Here is a 23,286-nt window from a genome sequence, read left to right on the forward strand (position 1 = left end):
TAATGTAAACAAATACAGGCTGATTTACCTAACAAGTTGCATATGCAAATTGTTAGAGATGGTAAATTTATGACTTGTATCCAGTTTGGATCACAGAACAATGCATCACTCTTAGATTCACTATCCTATATGGAAGATCACATCTGTGGAGGATATGGACTAAAATTTTATGATACGCACAAAGCCTGATACCACAAGTAGATACTCAAGAAATTATACAAAAGAAATGTAAATGGTCATTTGCTCATTTTTATTGAAAACTTTCTAATTCACTGTAAATAAGTACAAATTGATGATATGAAGACTTTCCCTCTTAAAAATGGAGTTCCATAGGTAAGTGGTCCAAGTAGTACTCTCTCTATAGGGTACTAAATGTTTTCAGTAATAAACTACCAATTGAAATAAATATTTACATGGACAACTTTTGCTATATACTACCCAGCAGAATGTACAATGAACAATACTATAGGAAAAATAAATAGGTTTCCAATTATGTGTAAACGACCACAGTGGTTATGCTGTCTGAAAATGTGAAGTAGAAAAAATGAAAATGACATGAAAGATTAGTAATTATCATGTACCCTTAAGTTGGAGTGCAAAATTCTTAGGCCTAATATTTTGAGAGAGAACTGAAATGGAAAGCCCATATAGTCTATATAAAAGTCAAATGCAAAAGGTTTTAAATTTGATAAATAATTCTTCAAATTGGGGAGCAGCAAATCAACCTTGATGTTGTGTCTATTCTAGACTGATGTCATATGCAATATACAGTTCAGCCCCAGGTACAGCTTTGAAGTTGAGATCCAGTTCATAAAGAGTGACTCAGAATGTGAACTGGAGTTTTTACCTTTTCCCCAGACTTCTATCTAGTTGAAAGTAGTGAACCACCTTGATTGCTTTGTGACTTGCAACTTTGTGGAAAAACAAGGGAGTGCTTCACTAACAAAATATTTAGATTAAGGAGATCAGTTTCTTAAACAGTCACCCCATCACCTTTGCCAATTAGAGCCAGTAGACTATTTGAGTCAACAAATATAAATATAAAATTTCCTGCAACAAGAGAACTACTTCCTCTTTGGCCATATATAAGATATGAACGTTGACACTTGAAAAAATATGTACAGTATCTAAAAACTATACATATACCCCAGAACATCATAAACAACATGCAACAGTATGGAATGATGTGTCCATGTCTTCATCAGACTTGGGATTTGCAGTCATATCACCCAATGAAACACCAGTTTTCCTTGCCTTTGGAAGGAATTACATTATCATGTATTTTACTGCGATGTATTTCGTTTACCTCATGAATTTTATTTATCTTGTATTTATTCATTCCCTTTATATTTATTTGTTGTACACTTCAGAACATTTACAGAGAAATTGTACTTGAAGTTTACTTATACATGTATATGATTTATACAGTAATAATTGCCTTTTACCACAAACCTTGAGCTTTTGCTATAAAAATACTCTTTTTCATTAATGGTAGCCATATTCTACTCTATTTAGTATACTATCATCCTAAATTTTACATTATTCACTGTTAGCAAATGAGATTATGTGTAATTTATGTTAAAGTTTACACAAAAATGTTAATCATAATTACCAGCATACATTATAAGCTATGTAATCATTGTCCTATTCATTAAAAAACAAAAAAATTTCAGTAAAAATTTTTCATAAATGGCCAAATATACATGCACCTTTCCCTCATCATCCTATACCATCAGCCATATTCTGACAATATTCTCTATATACTAGTTACTGAGAAAATTGACATATTGACAAAAGTAATTCATATTTGTAACCTTGAAAAAATGGTACTCATAGATTACAAGTTTAAATTATTTTTTTTAACTAAATTTTCATCAGTAAGTACTACATGGTAATAATTCAAAAATTGGTGATGGCATGGAACTGTTTGAAGCATGGGACCAAACATAATTGGCCTTTGCACTCTAGGCACCAATAATGTGTCTCTGTGCCTAGCAGGGCATGAACTTTTATGCTTGCAACCATAATGAGCTAATTTAATGCGCCAACACCCACAGGGTTTCTCTTAATTTGAAAGGCAACCTCCTTTACTGTTACTTGACCTTTCAGTTCCATATTTAAACTACTGTATCTCTGATGACAGCTAGATGGAAATTTATGAGACAAGGCCTATTTCCTGTTTTTGCTAGGTACAGGTATGGACATATCAAGGAAGTGAAAGAAACCTTTCATGTACCCTTTCATGCATTTACTAACAGTTTGTTCAATGCCAGTTTGCATGTCACTTGTCCACCAGTCTTATATTGATGTCATAGTAAGTAATTGTATGATCTCTTTTACCAGTGTCAATTATTTCATTAAGATGAAAAAGGCACACATTATAACATTTATCATGCCATGTAAAATTTTGACATAGAAATAATTGGACCTTATGTCTAGCAAAGTTTAGTAACATTTTCTTTTTGGTATTTGCAGTGTTGGGCTTGTGTACCAACTGTCCATAAATAATGTATGCCCTTGAACTAAGTTATCTGCTGTCAGTTTCCCAACCCCACCTGAGACACCAAGCTCACAATCAAATTCTGTTTCATTGCCTTTTCCCATGTAAACATCATATCTAAATATATCCAGTTTTGCAACAACCATGACAAATCATTTGATATTGAACTGATGTCTCTCTGGTTTAATATATTGTTAAACTTCAAATGTCCTTCATACAGAAGCAATGAAGAGTGTATTTCACCACAAACACATCACTCTTACATACTCCATGTTGCTATTAATATGGTAAAGTTTGAGCTGCTGAATGGCCCAAAATTTCTCATTGTGACTTGCATGATCTTAGAGAGCACCCTTAGGAAGAGGATTAGCAGGGAACCCAAGGCTCAGATAGGAAGAGGGAGTCATATCTTTATGGAAGACTCCCTGATAATATAATGTAATGTGATTGTAGATGTGAGATCCTATAAATGATTCAGGAAAGAAGCACCTACCTTTCATACTAGTGTAGAGCTAAGGAACCTCATAAACAGAGGTGTTTAGCATTTTAAAAATGAGAAATGGGCAACAGCTCTAATATAAAGATATTGATCCCCCTGAGTTCGCAACTGAATATTTACGACTAATTCTGATGATTAGGTATCCATTTATGAATAACATACTTAAAGTGAAATTGCAAATTTGATAAGAACTTGGTACCATCCATTAAAATCTTGTTGACAACTCTCACATTGCTGTGGGCCATAAGGATAACATGTTTGAGCCATTTAAAATCATGCGTTTAGAAATTGCCTTCTGTAATAGTGATTTGGTATAATCAGTTCTCATACAACCCATCACACAAACAGCTACTCCTTTGCCAACTCTTCGTTCTCTCCTAGTCTTCATCCAAACTATCGATAAAGTGAGACACTTGACTGCTGTGGACATTTGGATCCATGTGGTACGTATGCAGAGCCACTACCACTTTTCTATCCTTTTTGTCAAAGACTGGAATATTTAGGACTTTCAGGCCACAGACGTGGATGTATACAGTATAGCTGGTGAGTGTATGAAAAACCCAGTTCTGCAACAAAAAAATAGACATTTGGTATTGTAATGGTTGAAAAAGGGAATATTAATTTTTTTTTTTATTGGGAAAATGCAGATAGTGTTCTTATTCAATTAAAACTAGATTGGACTGAAGCATTTGAGGTTTTACTGTGTAGTTTTTAGAAATATAAGATCAGGACTATTTTGTGAACAGTACTGTATTAATCAGAGAAAACACAAAAGTCTAAATTTGGAACTAGAAAGTACAAAGATTAAAGAATTTTTTTGTTTTTGAATCCTCACTGTGTTTGCTTGTTATAGGAAATATTTTTGGCCTTTGACAGTTTTGTCAACAATTGTAGTCAGTCTCTCTCTCTCTCTCTCTCTCTCTCTCTCTCTCTCTCTCTCTCTCTCTCTGTTTTATATGAGAAGTTAATCTAAGTATATTGATTTATAATATTGCAATTGTAGAGTTATATGCTATTAAGTTCATATGGTTCATGCTTGGTATTGAAGTAAGAAGCTATGTTGGTAAATGTTTGGATTTGTATAAACTACTCAGCCTTTCTTATTTTAATTTAATTTGTTTGGTATATATCATTATGGTGTGGTAATGCTTGTGCATGTATTAATATTAAATAATATTGCGGTAAAGGCAAAAGAATAATTTAACCTCCAAGTATATTGTGAAAGAAAGATGCATGTCCTGAGTATTGGAAGCTTTGTTTAATTCTAAATGCTGTATTTTGAATTCAAAGATTAGAAAAATGCTATAACAGCCATTTTGTTTGTTCTTATATTATGAAGGGTTTGGTGTAAATGTATAAGAAATTATTGAAAGTATTTTGAAAGGGTGGGGAATTCTAACCATTATTTTTACCAACATTAAGAGAAAGATACTTAGAATATGAAGGACACTTTTCCCTCCTGGTTCTTGTCAGATCGCCCAGAAGCTTGCAGCAAGGTATTCTGGCTTGAAGGACTCGAAGGTGCTGTCTCTTAACACCAGTGACTCGCGGAAGGTGAGTCACTTCCACAAGAACTTAAAGCAGTCACCCGGCAAGAAGCTGCTGGAGCTACAGGTGAGGCATTGGTCACTCTCCTGGATGCTCACTGTTAGGAGGCAGGCAGGTCAGGTGGTACCACTTGGCTTGGCTGCCTCCTCATGCAGGCTACTTGTCTCTGGATTTTGGAGGAACTGAAACCCTGAAAATGCTTTGCACATTAATGTCCTTATTTTCTTGGTAGGAATTTGTCCATACACTAAATAAACCTCTTATTATGCTTATGAATTAATGCCTGGTAGGTTCAGTAAGTAGTGCTGATTTCTTGAAACTTGCATTGCTGTGATTGAAACCTTTCCCACTTGGGGTCATCCTATGAATTAATATTCTGATATCTTAAAAATGTACTGTGGTGATTGCATTGAGTACCTTCCCCTCCATTAGGGGAATCTGTTGTCTCAGTGGTCATACTGCTCTGTGTGCTATTGATTATACACTGTTGATTAGTGGATATACTGTTTTCCACCCCATCCTCGCTTTCATGTGGATGGAAATCTGCTGAATGAATCTGAAGCTGTAACTATACTGGGTGTAATGACTCAAATCTTACTTTTGAGAGACATCTGATGAAATTGTCAGTAAATGCTGCACAGAAATTAGGTATTGCATGTGAGGTCTCATATTTATAACAGTGATAAAATCATTGCAACCTGTTTTGTCCTTCCTTTACTGGAATACAATTCTCCAGTGTGGATATCTGTTTCTGCCAGAGATTTCTCTCTTTTAGAGAGAGTGATTTGTGTTGGTGGGTTTGTGTAGCAGTTATGACTTGGACCATTGATGGATGGTCTCTTGTTTGTCAGTTTTTTAAAAGTTGTCCTCTAACAGAGATCTTTTATGTTCACAATTGATCCTTGAGCCTCTCTTTCTGCCAAGAGCAACCAGATTTGCTTAACAGCAGCACCAGTATGCAGTGAATGTGCCTCGCTGTCGAAATTATCAGTTCCAGAGGTCCTTTATTCCCCACATTGTTGGACTGTGGAACAGTCTCCCTGATGATGTTTAGAACCTTAGTAGTTCAAGCAAAGATGCGGTGCATTATTGCCCTAAACACTTCTTGTATTTTAATAATTTACTTACACTTTTATCTATGTATTTATTAATATGTTAATGTAATATTCCTTTTTTAATAACTGATTTTTTTCTGTATTAACTATTAATTTTGGTTACTAATGTCAAATGAACACCATATTCTTTGGGTGCTTGAATTTCAAATCAATGGCCCCTGTGCGTTTGTTTCATATGAATAGGATTCATCTTCTGAATAATATTATGCAACCTCTTTTTTGATATGGCCACTTTCTGTCTTTTTTGTCACTCCAAACTCATTACAGTGTTTCTTTCCCAGGGGGTGGGAGGGGCTGCCAATTATGGAATGCTACATGCATCACATTGTAGATGGTACTAAGGGCTCTTCGTAGCAACCTTTTCACCCACTATCTGCACTGATTTCTGCCTAATACTTATGATTTTGTCTCTTCCTGCTTTGGCTTTCAAACTTCAAATCTACCTTGCTCCAGTTTAATAAAGAACAAAGCCATATGGCAAGCCACTGGGATTTCTCACAGTGTGACTCAGTGGTCTCAACTTTTTTTCTCTCTTAATGAGTGGAAGCCAGTGAAGACTGGCAAAAAGAAAACAGGAAGAAAAAAATTATGAAGGGAGCAACAGAACTGCCTGTTCAAGATTAAAGGGCAATAAGAGAGCCAGTCGACAGAAACAGAAAGGAAATTCCAAAGCTCAGTAGCTGAAGGAAAGCAGTATATAGTCACTGAAGTGTGAACCAAGAATTACCAGTTTCCTCAGATAAGTCTAAAACAAAGCTTTAATAGCTGGGATTAAGAAAATAATTCATGGAGTCAAAACAGTATGTACCTATCTTTATACCATGCAATGCAATATTAATAATAAAACATCAGTGAAAGTGTCAGTAAATGCTGCACGGACATTAGATATTTTACATTAGGCCTCATATATTTAATAAGTGATAAAATCAGTGCAACCTGTTTTAGGTCATTCCTCCTTCCTTTACTAGAACACTTCTGTGGTGCAGATGTATGCTTCTGACAGAGATTTATCTCTTTTGAACAGAGTGGTTAGTGGTGGTAAGTTTCTGTTTCCCAACATCAGCAGTTACAATTTGACCATTGACAGATGGTCTCTATGTCAGTTTTCCAAAGTTGTGTTTTAAGAGATCTTTCACATAACACTTGATCCCTGATCCCCTTTTCCTGCCAAGAGCAATCAGAGTTGGTGAACAGCAGCACCAATATGCAGTTAATATGTCTCGCTGTCGAACGTCTTAGTTCCAGAGGTCCTTTATTCCTCACATTGTTTGGTTCCTCATTGGAAGGGTTTATCATTCTCGGCCAGCACTCTGCTGGGCCTGCGTTCGATTCTCCGACTGGCCAATGAAAAATTAGAGAAATTTATTTCTGGTGATAGAAATTAATTTCTCGTTATAATGTGGTTTGGATTCCACAATAAGCTGTATGCCCCATTGCTAGGTAACCAATTGGTTCTTAGCCACGTAAAGTAAATCTAATCCTTCGGGCTAGCCTGGATGAGCTGTTAATCAGCTCAGTGGTCTGGTTAAACTAAGGTATACTTAACTTTTTCTCACATTGTTTGACTGTGGAACAGTCTCCTTGAGAATGTTGTTCATTTGGGACTCAAAAGATCAAGTGAAGTTTCAACGCATTACTTCCCTAAAAAAAAAAAAAATCTCCTTTTACATTAATAACTTTTGTAAATTTTATATCTGTTCATTTATAATTTGTCAATTTATTTTTTCTTTTCTATTAACTAATCTCTTCTTTATTTCTTATTACCTTGTTACTTCTTTCAAATGAACACAATATTCTTTGGAAGCTTGAATTTTAAGTCATTGGCCTCTGTGGGCTTGTTCCATATGAATATGGTTTATCTTCTGAATAATAATATCAATATTATTTTGTGTTACAGCAATAGGATAGGGCTCACTACACAAATAAATGATTCAGGTGAACTTAACAAACAACTTCTCTTGCTGCCCAGTTTCCTTCACCAGTTATATTTCAGTTGATTTCATAACTACTACCAGGTAACAGAGCTTCCTGTTTGGAGGCTTTCCAGCAATACCTGTAGCAGTCTGTAATTGGGTAACTATTAAGAATTACCAGACTACAGATGTGTAACTAGGTGAGCCATCTTGAACTAGTGCCACCAGAGGAACATCCCTCCAGTTCATATAGTTGCACAGCTAAATCTACCCATTGTTTACCAACCCAGTTGCTCAACATATTTAAATTGTCTTGCTCTAGTGTTCACCCTTTACTTCAGGACAGAACTAGAAAAATCAAGAGATGACTTAGTATTCTGGTTTATTTGACTTATATAAAGTGAGTGAAGTGCAGTAGATGAAGATGCTCCATGGTGGGGTAGGTTGCACTTGGCACAATTATTACTGCTTTCATTCAGAGTAGAATATCAGCATTGTATACCTGAGCCTATATAGCATTAAAGTATAAGTTGAATAAGAGGTATTTTTATAAAAAAATTTTCATGTGTAATTACTTTTATATTCAAGTGTTTTTCTTTGGTCACCATATTTCACATGGGGTGGGTGGCCAGTAACAGTCTTCCCAAATATTTTATGCTATAAAGAAGATACTGAAATTCTGTCAAGGTCTCAACATTTTCAGTTCATCCAGCTATATTTTTTAGAAGTTTTAAGTAAGCATTTTTGTATGCGAATGGGGTTTTCAAGTCAACCCTTTAGAAGTTAGGAATATTAACTTGGTGGTCTGGTTAAAATTTATATTTTAATTAAAAATAGGTCTGCAGTTTGATCCATGTGAGTATGTATATTTTTTTCATTTTCAGCCTTTTTGTAAGGCACTGAATCAACTAGCTGTAGCAAATTTGCACAAGTTTTTTGGTGGTTTATATGGTATGGTAATTGATTTAACACGTAATTAACAATTTTCTGAGAGCTTTTGAATGAAGCAAGTCTCCTAATTTTCTCTGTGAAGTACAAGATTCATTATCCCATACTGTTATCTGTCATTCATAGAGTATCTTATATTGCTCCACATAGATATAAAATGTTTATGCATAAGAATGAGAATGAAATCTCAGTCTAGAAAATGTTTAACAGATGTTTTAGAATAATACCTGTACTGTGCTAACCTTGAAGTTGAAGCAAAAAATATTGATATACTGTCTGCATAAATCAAACTAACTGCTGGCACAATGGTAATAATTGTATTTCCATGTTTGAAATCTAAGTTTCTGTTAAATATTGATCTAGCTCAGATTTTTTTCTCATTCAGTAGTCTTTGGGAAATAAGTAAGGAATCACATCCACCCACATGGTGCATCATGAAATGGTTTCAACAGGTGGTGTACAGTATACTATTCTTTTATATAGATAATGTGCTAGTACACTGTGCAGTGTCTTAGTTGTAGAAGAGAATGTTGATGGATGTGGAAAAATGTATGTAGCTGTGGACTGGTTATTCAAGGAGTTTCCTTGGTCTTCTGGATATGTAGTTTTTTCCTTTAAATATGAAAATGATAGAGGCTTTCTTTCGGATGTGGTAATATTTATTGCCATTGAAATTTGATGTTGATGACCTCTTCTGTTTTAGTCCTGAACTTGGGTATGGACTTTGCAGTTTTTTTTTATGTGAAGGTAGTGCTTGAAAGTATGCCCATACTGAATTAATTTATGTTTTTTCATCACAAATCCATTACTTATAATAATTAATTCTTCTGTGTGCCACCAAATCATCCCGATTGCACTGGTTCATATTTCAAAGAAAGAGGAATGGCCTTTATCCAGTACTACACATGCCTTGGCAGATTCCAGGGTTTGTAAAATTGAACTACAGTACTTTAATCTTCATTTGCCTGTATGTGTTCTGTGAACACCTTTCACTTTGTTAATTTGTCATAGCAAATCCATTAAAAATCTCTCAAGATTTAACTAGTAACCAAGTCAGTGATTTTATTTGTAAAATTGTTCTTGAACATTTTACTAATACAGGGGTCCAAATAATATATGTAGCTTTAGACTGGTTGTTCAAGGATTTTCCTTGGTATTCTGGATAGGTTGTTCTTTCCTTTAAATATGAAACTGACAGAAGTTTTCTTTTGAGTATAGTAATATTTATTGCCATTGAAATTTGATGTTGATGGCCTCTTTTGTTTTAGTCCCGAACTTGGGTATGGACTGTACAGTTTTTTTTTTTTTTTTTTTTTTTTTTGAAGGGGAAGGTAGTTCTTGAAAGCATGCCTATACTGAAGTAATTTATGTTTTTTCACCACAAATCCATTACTTATAATAATTAGTTCCCTGTGCCACCAAATCATCCTGGATGCACTGGTTCGTATTTCAAGAAAGAAAGAGAATGGCTGTTATCCAGTACAGCACATGCCTTGGCAGATTGCAGGGTTTGTAAAATTGAACTACAGCACTTCAATCTCCATTTGCCTGTGTGAGTCCTGTGAACACCTCGTTCTTTGTTGGTTTGTCATAGCAAATCCATTAAAAATCTCTCAAGATTTAATTAGTAACTATGTGATTTTATCTTTAAGGTCATTCTTGAACATTTTACTAATACAGGGGTCCAATTAATACATGCCAGGGCTAGTAAAGGACTGTGTGTCAAAAGGGCTAGCAACCACACAGTTGTTTCATTTTTCCTTCATGGCTCTGGTATCTAGCAACGGAATTACCTAGAAATAAGTGCTGAATGGACTTTTCACCAGGTGACACGGGCCTCTCCCCAGAAATAGATTTTTCCTTTGTCAAAATCCTTTATATAATATATATATATATATATATATATATATATATATATATATATATATATATATATATATATATATATATATATATATATATATATATATATATATATATATATATATATATATATATATATATATATATAATATATATATATATATATATATATATATATATATATATATATATATATATATATATATATATATATATATATATATATATATATAAATATATATATAAAATATATATATATAAAAATATATATATATATATATATATATATATATATATATATATATATATATATATATATATATATATATATATATATAATGTCTTTTCCTGTAATACCACAGTGTAATATGAATATAAGAAGGCCCATAAAACACTATTTAAACGTTGCAACCATATATTTCGGGCACTTGCTTCTGTGCCCCTGTTCACTGGTAGAATATGGACAGATGAAATGTTACAAGGGTATATATACAAAGCATATAGGTGTGGCATTAAGTCTCCGATGGTATGAAGGTGACTGTTTCCTAAGGAGGAGAATAACCAATTCCCTGGTGGTTTTTGGCCTCATTAACTTCCGTTTGGCGACGATTCTGGAGGTCGCGTTTCCTGGGACATCTTCTTCAGGAGCGGTCTGAGGATTAAAGTGTCGATGTCGTCAATTTCCAATATATATATATATATATATATATATATATATATATATATATATATATATATATATATATATATATATATATATATATATATATATATATATATATATATATATATATATATATATATATATATATATATATATATATACTATATATATATATATATATATATATATATATATATATATATATATATATATATATATATATATATATATATATATATATATATATATATATATATATATATATATATATATATATATATATATATATATATATATATATATATATATATATATATATATATATATATATATATATATATATATATATATTTATATATATACATATATATATATACATATATATATACATATATATATATATATATATATATATATATATATATATATATATATATATATATATATATATATATATATATATACATATATATATATATATACATATATATATTACACTAGATTCATACTTGATTCACTTATTTTTGTAAATATAATGTTTCTTTACCACCTTCTGTTATGCTTTTATTTGTTGCCCATGTCAAGAAGTTTATTTTTCCTGTATAGATGCTTTATCGTGTCTGGCTTCAATTTTATAGTAGCGTTTGTGTCCCAGGAGGTTTTAGGAAGACAGTGCAGCTCTCTTACTTCATTAACACACTAATTAAAAGATACATTATATTTACAAAAATAAGTGAATTGAAGTATGAATCAGGTGTGAGCCTTGCTGCTTCTCAACCCACAACTGGTGAGGCTCTTGACCTCACTCCACTAAGGCTCTGTTTCTTCTTCTGCTTCTCTCTGTTTTTCTGTCCTTCTCTGTCCTCTTCCTTCTCTTTTGAAGGTTTTTCTGAAAGGAAACGCCCATCCCACTATAGGCGGGCAACAGCTTCCGTCCAGCCCTTGGTGGGGGTCTAATTGTCTGAAAGTTATCTAACAACGTCCCTCTGGGTGTAATTAGATGAATTAACCCCTCCTACGAAGGAGGTTCTTTTGACGTCACCGGAAGTCTTGGTTTCTGGCGAGATTGAACAGGTAAGCTACACAGGTGAGGCGGGTAAACATCCTTGTTACCATTGTGGTTAGATTACTGGCACCTGTGTTTTGCTGCGTAAACACGGCACAGTCATAACACTTCCTGTTCTCTCTCTCTCTCTCTCTCTCTCTCTCTCTCTCTCTCTCTCTCTATATATATATATATATATATATATATATATATATATATATATATATATATATATATATATATATATATATATATATATATATATATATATATATAGACTTGTATATCACTTGTTCTCTTCTCATTTCTTTTTTTCTCTTACATTTACGTTATATTCATATATCATTACAATTAATTAACATAGGAATTGGGTACACAGTGATTAATGTGTTTGTGATCCTAGTATTGAAAGGTACAATTAAAATAATTTTATCATAAAGCACTTTGGCACTTATTAAATTGTAGTACATGAATACATCTTCCACAAGTGGCTGAAAGTGTTTTTCCATGATGCAAAACCTAATAATTTCTTCTAATTCTTTAGGAGTGATTAGTGTTGGGCTCAAAATACCTTTATGAGCAGGCAAAATGGCATTTAATGTGTTTTTATATTCCTGTAATATCACTTCACTTTCTAGAGCAAATGTATTTAAAAATTTTATATTCTCCAACTTATTCAGATCTTTTGTTACATTCTTGTTCACTTGATTTATAAAATTTTTCAGTTTTTCTATTTGTTCTGGATTTTGATTTTGTGATGCAATTGCATTATCACTGTTCCTCTTGCTGCAGCCCACTTTTCTAGTCTGTCTATTCTTTATTTTTCCTGTTCTACATTTGCTTCAGTAGCAACTCCAAATAATGTGTTCAGAGCAGTTCCAATGAAGAGTAAGAGGGATCTCTTTGATCTTGTTTCCGCTGTTTTGTCTATTTCTGTATTTAATTTTTCTAACAAATAAATAACATTTTTATTATCACCCTTCTGTAGGATTGATTTAATGTCCCTTTGAATTGCATTTAATGTTTTCTCACTATTTAACACTGATATGTCTATATTAATGATTCCTAAGTCTTTAATCATTTTGACATTCCCATGTCTTTTCAACAACGATCCCTTTCTTATCTCCACCTCTGAAGAGATGAGTCCAAATAGGACTATTACTGTACAATGATGAGCCGCAGTTTTGCATCTGTAAGAATATACTTTTATCAGATTTTCCATATATATGTAGGTTTCACTACATACATTACATTTATGATATTTTCACTACATACATTATATTTATGACACTTTCAGTCTAACACTAATATACATATTTAACTCTGTTTCATACATTATATCTCTTGTTTAAAACATTATCTACAGCATTTTCATGTCTTATGTTATCTGTAACTTCAGTGGACCATGGATCTGTTTTTACTACTTTTATATGATTCCAGTGAACTACTTTTTCCTTTAGATCACTTTCCTTAATTACTCTATCTATATTTGTTTAATTTTAACACCTCGACAACTGTATATGGTCCAGTGAACTTGGGAGAAACCTTTACATTTGTCCCTTGTAGAAGATGATTTTGTACATAAATTTGAGTACCCACTGTAATGTCTGGTTTAATGGTACTTTTATTATAATATTTGGCATGAGTGTCATGAACCTCTTTTAATTTTTCCCTTGTTTTCATGATTGTCTCGTAAGTATGTCTGGTCTTCCATGCAACATAGTCATCACAGTTATAAGTATGTCTGGGTGGTGTTGCATCATCTAATAATGTGTTAGGCATTCTTTTCTGATACTATATAGCAAATAATGTGGGGATTCTGGTATTGTCTCATTTACAGTATTATTTAATGTGAACTGTACGTCTTCTATTGCTAAGTCCTAATCTTCTGTCTGTGGGCTCACTAAAGTTTTCAGGATATCCTTTATTTTACGATCACTTCGTTCTACTGCTCCATTAGAACTTGGTTTGTAAGCAGGTATTTGACACTTATTTATTTCATAAAATTCACATAATTTCTTTAAAAGATCACTAATAAATTCAGCAGCATTATCAGAAAGAACAACTTGTGGACATGAATGCCTTGTGATAATTCTAGATTTAAGAGTGTCTGCTACTGTGGCTGCATCTTTGTTTCTTACTGGTATGATTTCTACATATCTAGTTAGATAGTCTAAGAAGACTAATATTTGTCTATTTCCTCTAATAGTCCTCGAAAATGGACCTAAAAAGTCCTTAGTTACTACTTGAAATGGATTTAATTCTGATGGATATTTTTCAAGTGGAGCTTTAAGATTTACGCTACCTTTATGTTGATTACAAAGTTTTTGGCATCTTCACTACAACGTGGCCAAAAATAATTTTTGGTTATGATTTTGCTTGTCTTTTTAATTCCTGGATGTCCTGCTAACTTATATGAGTGTGTTAGTTCTAAAACTTCTCTGATTAATGTTTTTGGGATGTATAGTCGAGAACAACCATTCTTTTATACAGCAATCCATTTATTAATTGAAAATCAGGTTTTAAGGATTCACGTAGTGTTAACTGTCCCACTATTTGTCCAATTTCTGCATCATTTTCTTGTTGTGTTTTTACTCTTTTTAGATCTAAATCTACTACTTGACAACTAAAACAAAAGGTGTTAGTGGTAATACATTTTTCTGTTTCTTCTTTGATCTGGATAATGCATCTGCCAAGGTGTTAAATTTCCATGGAATTTCTGTGGTACTATGTTGTTCCTTTCTCTTTTTAAATAAGTCACAAATGGTTTTAAAACTCAACTAAATGATGTGTCTAAATTTCTTTGACCCCAATATCATTCTAGTTTTGGCCTTTTGCACTAGCAATACAGCTCATTCTAGCCCAATACAGCTCTAGCCCTGTCTTGAGGCATCACAAGCTAAGTAAAAGTCTGGAAAAATCTGGGTAGACTAAAACAGGGTTCCTGGTCATTTTGCTCTTTAGTGTTTGAAAGGCTGTTTCTTGTTCATCCTTCCATTCATAATTAATATCCTTCTTGGTTAATTCTGTCAAAGGTTTGGCTGTAGTAGCAAAACCCTTTATAAAAGGTCTATAATAACCTACCATACATAGGAACCTTCTTAATGCTTTCAGATTAGTGGGTGCTGGGTAATCAGTTATTGCCTTTATTTTACCTGTCTGCATGCGCAGTCCATCTTCACTAATTACATGACCCAAGTATTCTAAGGATTTCATCAGGAATTGACATTTCTTTAATTTTATTTTTAGTCCTGCAGTTCTTAATCTTTCAAGGACCATTTCTAATGTTCTGAGGTGACTTTCTAAGTCTTTGATAAAAATTATTACACCGTCCAAGTGTACAGCAACATTTTCTATATCTCTTAGAATTTGTAACATTAATCTGACAAATGTTAATGGGGCTGATGTTAGTCCAAATGGCATTACTTCAAACTGTAAATGTTCTTTATGTGTGCTGAAGGCTGTGAATTGTTTCGATTCTTCATCTAGAGATACTTGCCAATATCCACTAAGCAAATCTAAGGATGAAAATGTTCTGCCGCCCCCCAATTGAGATAACATATCTTGGATTACCGGCATCAGCATTCTATCTGGAACTGTGTTGGAATTTAACTTCCTGTAATCTATTACAAGTCTCCAACTACCATCTTTCTTTGAAACAAGTAACAATGGGGACTTATATGGAGATTTAGAAGGAATTACTACTCCTCATTTCATTTCCTCTATCAAATTGTCAACTATGGGTCTCTGGCTTATTGGTAATCTGTAATTAGGAATGAAAAATGGCTTGGCTCCATCATCTAAAAAAATTCTATGTTGTCCAACATTTGTTCTTCCTAGTTTAACTCCTTCATTAGCTATTACATTTCTGTATTTCTCTAACACCTGAATTAACTTGTGTCTATTTTCTGGAAAATCTGTTTTGTTTACTTCTGGATTTATTTGAGAGTTTTGGCAATTTATAGAGAAAAATGCTTTTTCTTCTATTGATAGTAAAGGATTGTTAATAGGAATTCCTATGCAAAAGACAGTGCCTGCGTATAGTGTTAATCTGTTATCTGATTAGTTTTGGACATAAACTTTGCAGTTATTACTATTCATGTGGATGAAAGAATTATCCATTCTGACAAAATCTGGCAATTCTTCATTCAGTAATAGAACATCCTTATCCTTTACATCCTCTATTGATCTCAAATATATTTTTGTTAAACATTTTGGATACAAAGTTACTGCTCTGTTGAGTATAAACTGCACTTTATTATCATCAGCTGTGCTAACACAACATATTTCTTCTTTTATGTCAGAAAAATAGCAAAGTTCTGCATCTCCATTGGTTTCTTCTGTTATACTATTTATGTCTGATTTATATGTTATATCTAAGAACAATACTTCATTTAGTATTTTCCCTTCACTTTCACAACTTATTAATACATTGCTATAGTTATTTTATATCTGAGTATATATCATCTGTATATGCACATCTCAACAATTCTGTATTACGAAATTGTGGGAATTCCTCTTTTTTATCTGTTTTTATTTTATCTTGCTTCTTCTTGTTACTTATTTGCCTTTCCTGTACGTCTGTCTCGCTTGTTGAAACTGTCTCAGACAAATTGATCAGATTTGGATGAAACTTTTCTTTGTCAAGCTTAAAACATACGCTCTTCTGATTATCCTGTTTCAGGCTAATCTTTCCTTCACTACTATCTAATAATATTCCACATCTCCTCATTAAATTAAATGAGAACAATACTTGTGTGGGAAAAAATATGTCTTCTTAAACTAGAAAACTTTCAATAAATTTGTGATAAAATCTCTATTTCTAAGTTCACATTCCCTAGACTTTTAATCTGTTTCCCCTGCTACCCCTTTTATTACTCTACTTTGACTTTGAATCTGAGTTTCTGCAATGACTAAATGTCCGGTTAAAAGTTATTTTATCAATTATATTTATAGTACTACCTGTATCAATGAGTGCAGTACATTTCTTTCCATTTATTGGAATCTTTATAATAAGCAGATCCTTTTTGTCTATTTCTTCCTCTTTCATGGAAAATGCTACTTTGCTATGTAAATAAGAAAATGCGGATGAACCCTCATTTCCCATTGTCTCTGTTTTTCCTTTTTCCCTTTCATCACCTTGAAAGGATTTACTTTCTTTTCTCTGTGAAGGGATTAATTGTCACTGACTGGAAGATTTATTTATATTTGGGCGACTGTTACTTATCTCTATAACCTCTCTATTGACTTCCTTATAACTGAACCAACAGTTTTTAGTTAAATGCCTGATCTTTTGCAAACTGCACAGATTCTAGGTTTTCTGCACTCATTAGTGGAATGACTGGTATACCTGCAGTTTTCACATTATTTTTGATCTAGCTTCTTGAGCTGAATTATTCTCTGGTTTTAAATTATTTGTGTTTGAATATTGACCATTATGATATCTTATGGGTAGACCAAAGAATGGTCCATTCCTTGATTGATTCTGTCTTCCTTTCTGGTTTGGATTCCACTTTTTCCTAGTACTTTGTGCATATTTCCTTTGGAAAGAATCTTGTCTATTCCCTACTTGTCTGGAATTACCATTATACTTGCTATTTCTTTTATATGAATTGTGGTTATTTCTGCCTTACCTTTCATTCTGTGTTTCTGTTACTCCTACAGATCCCTTAGAAAAATCTGTCTTTTTCTTCTGGATTTCTTTTCTCATTGATATTAAAGCTGTAAGGTTATCACTTTTAAGATCAATTTTAACTTTCTTAAAAGCCTTCTTTTCTTTTTCTCCAAGTGCGCTATACATCTTTCCAAATGACAAGCAATTCAAAAACATCTCAAACTGACGAAATCCTTTTCATCATCACCAAAAGCATTCTTATTTCCTATGGTGATGTTTGTGTTTCTTAAATCTTCTGTCGCCTTGTGGGTTGATTCTTCAACATTTGTGTGAAGATTTGCTATGAATTCTCCATCATAATGCTGGGTAAGGAATCTATTAATATTATATAAGGCATCACTTTGACTAACTGGTTCCCAGATTGATAAACAAATTCTTCTAAATTCAGTGTATGTGGTTATATTGCTGAATCTAACAGAATTCAAAGTTCGTTAACTTCTAGCTCTTTCATTTGTTATTCCCCCTGTTGATATGCGACTGTCTGTGTCAGCCAGCCACTGGTTCACAGAATATGATTCTAGCCTATTTTTGTCAGCATTTGAACTTTCAACTCTTCCACAGAATCGTGTGGCTTGCGTAATGATCGCTGCTTGCGCCATTGTTCTAAATTGAAATGAGTTAGTATTGTTATTATTATGATTATTATTGCTACTTGTGTTAGTACTTCCTTGAGTTAATGATATTCGTGAACTTGGCACTGGAATTTGACTTTGTCTAACTGTTGTTGGTCTTAAATGGTAATGTCTGTTTCTAATTGCATTCGTCAATGCGTCAAATGAATCCTGTATTACAGTGGTATTCTAAAAATCATAAGGAAATTTATACCCAAATACACAACAGTATTAAAAAAATATTTCATCAAAAGAATGTTATGTTATTAAAGATTCCTATCTATCAAACCTCAAAAAAAATAACAAAATAAAAATTTTTGAGAGAGACTTATAAATGTTATATACCTTCTGAGATGAGATAATCATAAAAGTCTTATACCTTCTGAGAGAGGTAATTTCAAAATACACTCACTGAGAGAGAGAATTGAGAGAATTAAAATAACTTTCCAGTCACGACTTACCTAGTTCGGTTGTTTGTTCAGTCTTAACTGTTGTTCTTCACTTTTCCTTTCTGCGATCAACACAAAGGCGTTGTTTTTGTTTGTTGTAGACACGTCGTATCCTTCTGGTCTGGAATAAAATCATCTCTTTCTTGCTTCGCCAACCTTCGGGGATTCGTCGTCGTCTTAGAATTCATAGTAATGTTGATTTTTAATGGGAATGCGTGTTTCGTTGTACATGTGAAATGTACTCATTCGTTTTAACAGACTGATATATAATCTGTTTTGTGTTGGTGTCGATAACTACCAACACTAAGGCGTTGTTACTGCTTCACTGGTATATTGCGTTGCTTCTCGTTGTTCAATAATGTTTCTTAGTTGTGGATTTTCCAAGCAGTAATGCTTATAAGTCATATTATTTCACTGAATGTTTCGGCCATTGACATTTACAGTGGGGAATGTTTTTTAAAATTCCTGAGTTTTGCTTGTCGATTTGTTATGATTCACTTCATCACCTGTTCTGTTTCGGCCGTTGATGTTTCTAGTGGAGTTGTTATGATTCACTTTGTCACTTGTTATGAAATTCTTATGTGTGTGTGTGTGTGTGTGTGTAGGCTAACTGTTCGTTTGTCACGCTGCACTTTTATTTACTTCTGTGGATCCCACCGCTGCCACTATTTTGTAATGTTGATGTTATTGTCACCTTTTTATGTGATGATTACTTTTTGTAATTTTTCTTTATCACCTGTTATGCCTTTTATTTGTTGCCCATGTCAAGAAGTTTATTTTTCCTTTTGCCTTATCGTTTCTGGCTTTGTTGTTATAGTAGCGTTTGAGTCCCAGGAGGTTTTAGGAAGACACAGTGCAGCTTTCTTACTTCATTAACACACTGATTGAAAGATACATTATATATACAAAATTAAGTGAATCGAAGTATGAATCAAGTGTGTGCCTTGCTTCTCAACCCACAACTGTTGAGGCTCTCATTCTGTTTTTTCTTCTGCCTCTCTCTGTTTTTCTGTCCATCTCTGTCCTCTTCCTTCTCTTTTGAAGGTTTTTCTGAAAGGAAATGCCCATCCTACTATAGGTGGGCAACAGCGTCTGTCCAGCCCATGGTAGAAATCTAATTGGCTGAAACTTATTTAACGACGTCCTTCTGGGTGTAATTAGATGAATTAACCCCTCCTACGAAGGAGGTTCTTTTGATGTCACCGGAAGTCTTGGTTCCAGCGAGATTGAACAGGTTAGCTTCACAGGTGAGGCGGGTAAACATCCTTGTTACCATTGCAGTTAAGATTACTGGCACCCGTGTTTTGCTACGTAAACACGACACAGTCATAACACTTCCTGTTTCGTTATTCCCTCTCTCTCTCTCTCTCTCTGTTCGTTTTATTCCAATCTTTCTCTCTCTCTCTCACTCTGTATCACTGGTTCTCTTCTCATTTCTTTTTCTCTCTCTCTTATATTTACGTTATTCATATATCATTACATATACACACACATATATACATACATACATACATACATAGATATAGATATAGATATAGATATAGATATATATATGGCATGAATGTGAGAGGTGCTGAGCTGAAGCTGCAGCTACAAAGTTCACACGCTTGCTTAAGGTATGAGATTTCAAAGCATCCGAAGATTGGCTGTTTCGATTTAAGATTCAGTGTGGGCTTTCTAATGAGAAGTCTCCTGGTGAAGCTTTGGATGCTTTCAAGAAGGAAGCAGAGGATTTTCAGCTAACAGAAATTCCCTTCATTGATGATGGTGTGCCACGTTCATCCAGTGAGAAATTTTGTGTCCATTTGCCACCTCTCAATGACCAGGACCCTTTAGAAATCAAGGAGACAAGAAGATGATAATGCTGGTCTCAACAACACAGTTGAGTTGGTGTTGGGGGTAGGAGGTGGACTTTTACACCTCCTCACAAGTTTTTAAAATGTCCAGCCATCGTAAGCACCAAGGGAATTGCACACATGTAAGTGACAATAAAAAAGCATTTTTATATTTGTTAGTTTTTTTGTACAATGTATTATGGGGAAAGTGATAAAAATTGTTTGTAAACTATTTTATTGCATGTTGCGAGAAAAAAGGGGTTTACTTTTTTGTGTGTACATGTTTTTTGGGGAAAATTATAAATATTGATTGTGTAACCTAATATGGGAAAATTAGGTAGATAATTGCTTTTTGCATCAAGTTGTAAGTTTCAATTGTGATCTCTGTTGTTTATAAGCTTAGTGTTTATGGTTATGCAGTATTGGCAAGGTAAGGGGAGGAGGGGAATTTGCCTTTACCTGCATTTTGCCCTTGTCTGATATGCCCTTGGCTTTGTTAATCCAGATAATCAAGAGATTTTTTGTAACTTGTAATCAAGCGCAATGCAAATTAAGAGAGAGAGAGAGAGCAAGACACCACACGAAAAAACACACCTTCATACATACAGCCTATAAGAGACGCACACATGCAAATAACAGTATGCACACCTACCTTCCCTTTGTCCCCTATCATTTCTCATTTTTTGTTTCTTGGTGTTTTTTCATACAGTAATTTTCACTGCATAAAATGACAAATAAAAAAAAAATGAACCAATAAAAATGACAAAGCCTAAGAGGGATAGAAACAGAGCAAGCTTATTATTATTCAGAAGATGAACACTTCACATGGAGCAAGCCCACAGGGGCCATCAATCAATCAATCATTGACTTGAAATTCAAGCTTCCAGAGAATATGGTGCTCATTAGGAAGTAAGAGAAGGTAAAGGGAAATAGAGTGACGATATCTCACTTATTAAAAAGAAAAGATAAATTAACAAATTAATTATGGGCTTAATAGCGCAACATCACTTGATGCATCGTCATATGTCACTCTTTCGCTTTCAACAGTAGTGTATGGTAGAAGGTGTGTGGGTGGCTAAGCACTAGTGTTTTTTGTAAGCTTTCCTGCTGTTAGCAAAAATGCATACATCATTACACGTCATTGTGATTTTTTGCCTTTTAATGGCTGATAGACAAAGTATTTTAAACATATCTTTCTCTAATTGTCTACATCCAGAAAGTATCAGTGCACTCATCCCCCGTGTACAGTTGTTGGTGATCAGTTGCTTGTTTGAATTGTTTGTGGATGTTTGCAATACTTGATGCATTACTCCTAACACATGGCTTTTGTTGCAGTGCCTGCAGCATTGCAGGTGCTGTTATTTTGTGTGTGTGTGTGTTGCTGAGTATTATTTGTATGGCCCCACCTCATCCTAAGAGGGCAAGGAAGGTGCTTACCCTTCTAAAGAAACTAGAAATCTTTGAGAGAATTGAGGTAAATTAGTCTAGGGAATGTACTGTGAATGAAGTATGGCATTACACCGTCAACCGTGCATTTTATTAAGACTTACCAGACAAGCTGAAGAGCTATGTGACAGACAAGCTGAAGACTATGTGACAGACTTTGGGAAGAAGACATCCAGGAGTCAGGTCTGCAAGGTCATGGAAAAAGGCTGACATGAGGATGGTGCTGAGCTGAAGCCTACAGCTATGAAGTTTGCAGGCCTGCATGGGGTTGTGGACTGTACGGCTTCCAGAGGTAGGCTGTTTGGATTCAAGATTTGGCATGAGCTTTCTAATGAGAGGACTCCTGGTGAAGCTTTGGATGCTTCAAAGAAGGAAATAGGAATTTCAGGTAACAGAAATTCCCTTCATTGATGTTGATGTGCTAGGTCATCCAGGGAGGAATCTGATGTCTCTTTGCTGCCTCTTGATGACCAGGACCCTTTAGACATCAAGGACTGGTAAACCTCCTCGCAGGTGTTTTAAAGTTTGGCCAAAGCATGCAGTTGTGGCACAGCACACAGAGAACATGTTTAATTTTGAAGTCTATTATTATTTATGTTTAAGCAAAATAGGAAAAGGATAGGGATACTTGTTACTGTTTTCAGTAGTGTTATGTATGGGATCAAAAAAAGGGGGCTTGCTTTTTTTTTTTTTTTGCAGAATTTATTTATATTGTATATTTTGTTACAAATATGGGAAAGTAATGTAGCTAATTGCCTTATGTATAAAGTTTTTGGTTTAAAGTGTGGTGGTAGTTTTTTTATTAATAGTATTTATGGTTATGTGGCAATGACAAGGTAAAGGGAAAAGGATATGGATTTCATTTTATTTTAGTTGTATTTAACATTATCCGATTGGGCCGTGGCTCTATTAATCCAGATAATCGAGAAATATAATATACTATAATATATATATATATATATATATATATATATATATATATATATATATATATATATATATATATATATATATATATATATATATTGTTACATTCTAAGGCCAGTTGGAAGAGTGAAATTTGATTTTGAATGTAATTTCCCTTAGGGGCCAACACCTAGCGCTCAGAATGCAAGTAATAAATGTAATGACTAAGGTGACTTACCTTGATATCACATCCATTTAAACAAGGAAATG

The 23,286-nt window shown here is 33.6% G+C and overlaps 1 protein-coding gene across 4 annotated transcripts in view; it reads left to right on the forward strand.

Annotated features, from left to right (window-relative positions):
- LOC136826605 (protein Loquacious-like) overlaps positions 1 to 23,286 on the forward strand; it is a 121,817-nt gene that overhangs the window by 64,078 nt on the left and 34,453 nt on the right. For 2 of the 4 annotated variants that reach the window (XM_067083842.1, XM_067083843.1), the window contains exon 8: positions 4,473 to 4,613. In XM_067083842.1, coding sequence (XP_066939943.1) covers positions 4,473 to 4,613 — 141 coding nt within the window. The remainder of the gene's footprint in view (positions 1 to 4,472; positions 4,614 to 23,286) is intronic. The other 2 variants (XM_067083844.1, XM_067083845.1) reach the window with 1 other exon arrangement.

This window comes from Macrobrachium rosenbergii, chromosome 41 (assembly GCF_040412425.1).
Source record: "Macrobrachium rosenbergii isolate ZJJX-2024 chromosome 41, ASM4041242v1, whole genome shotgun sequence".
NCBI lineage: Eukaryota > Metazoa > Arthropoda > Malacostraca > Decapoda > Palaemonidae > Macrobrachium > Macrobrachium rosenbergii.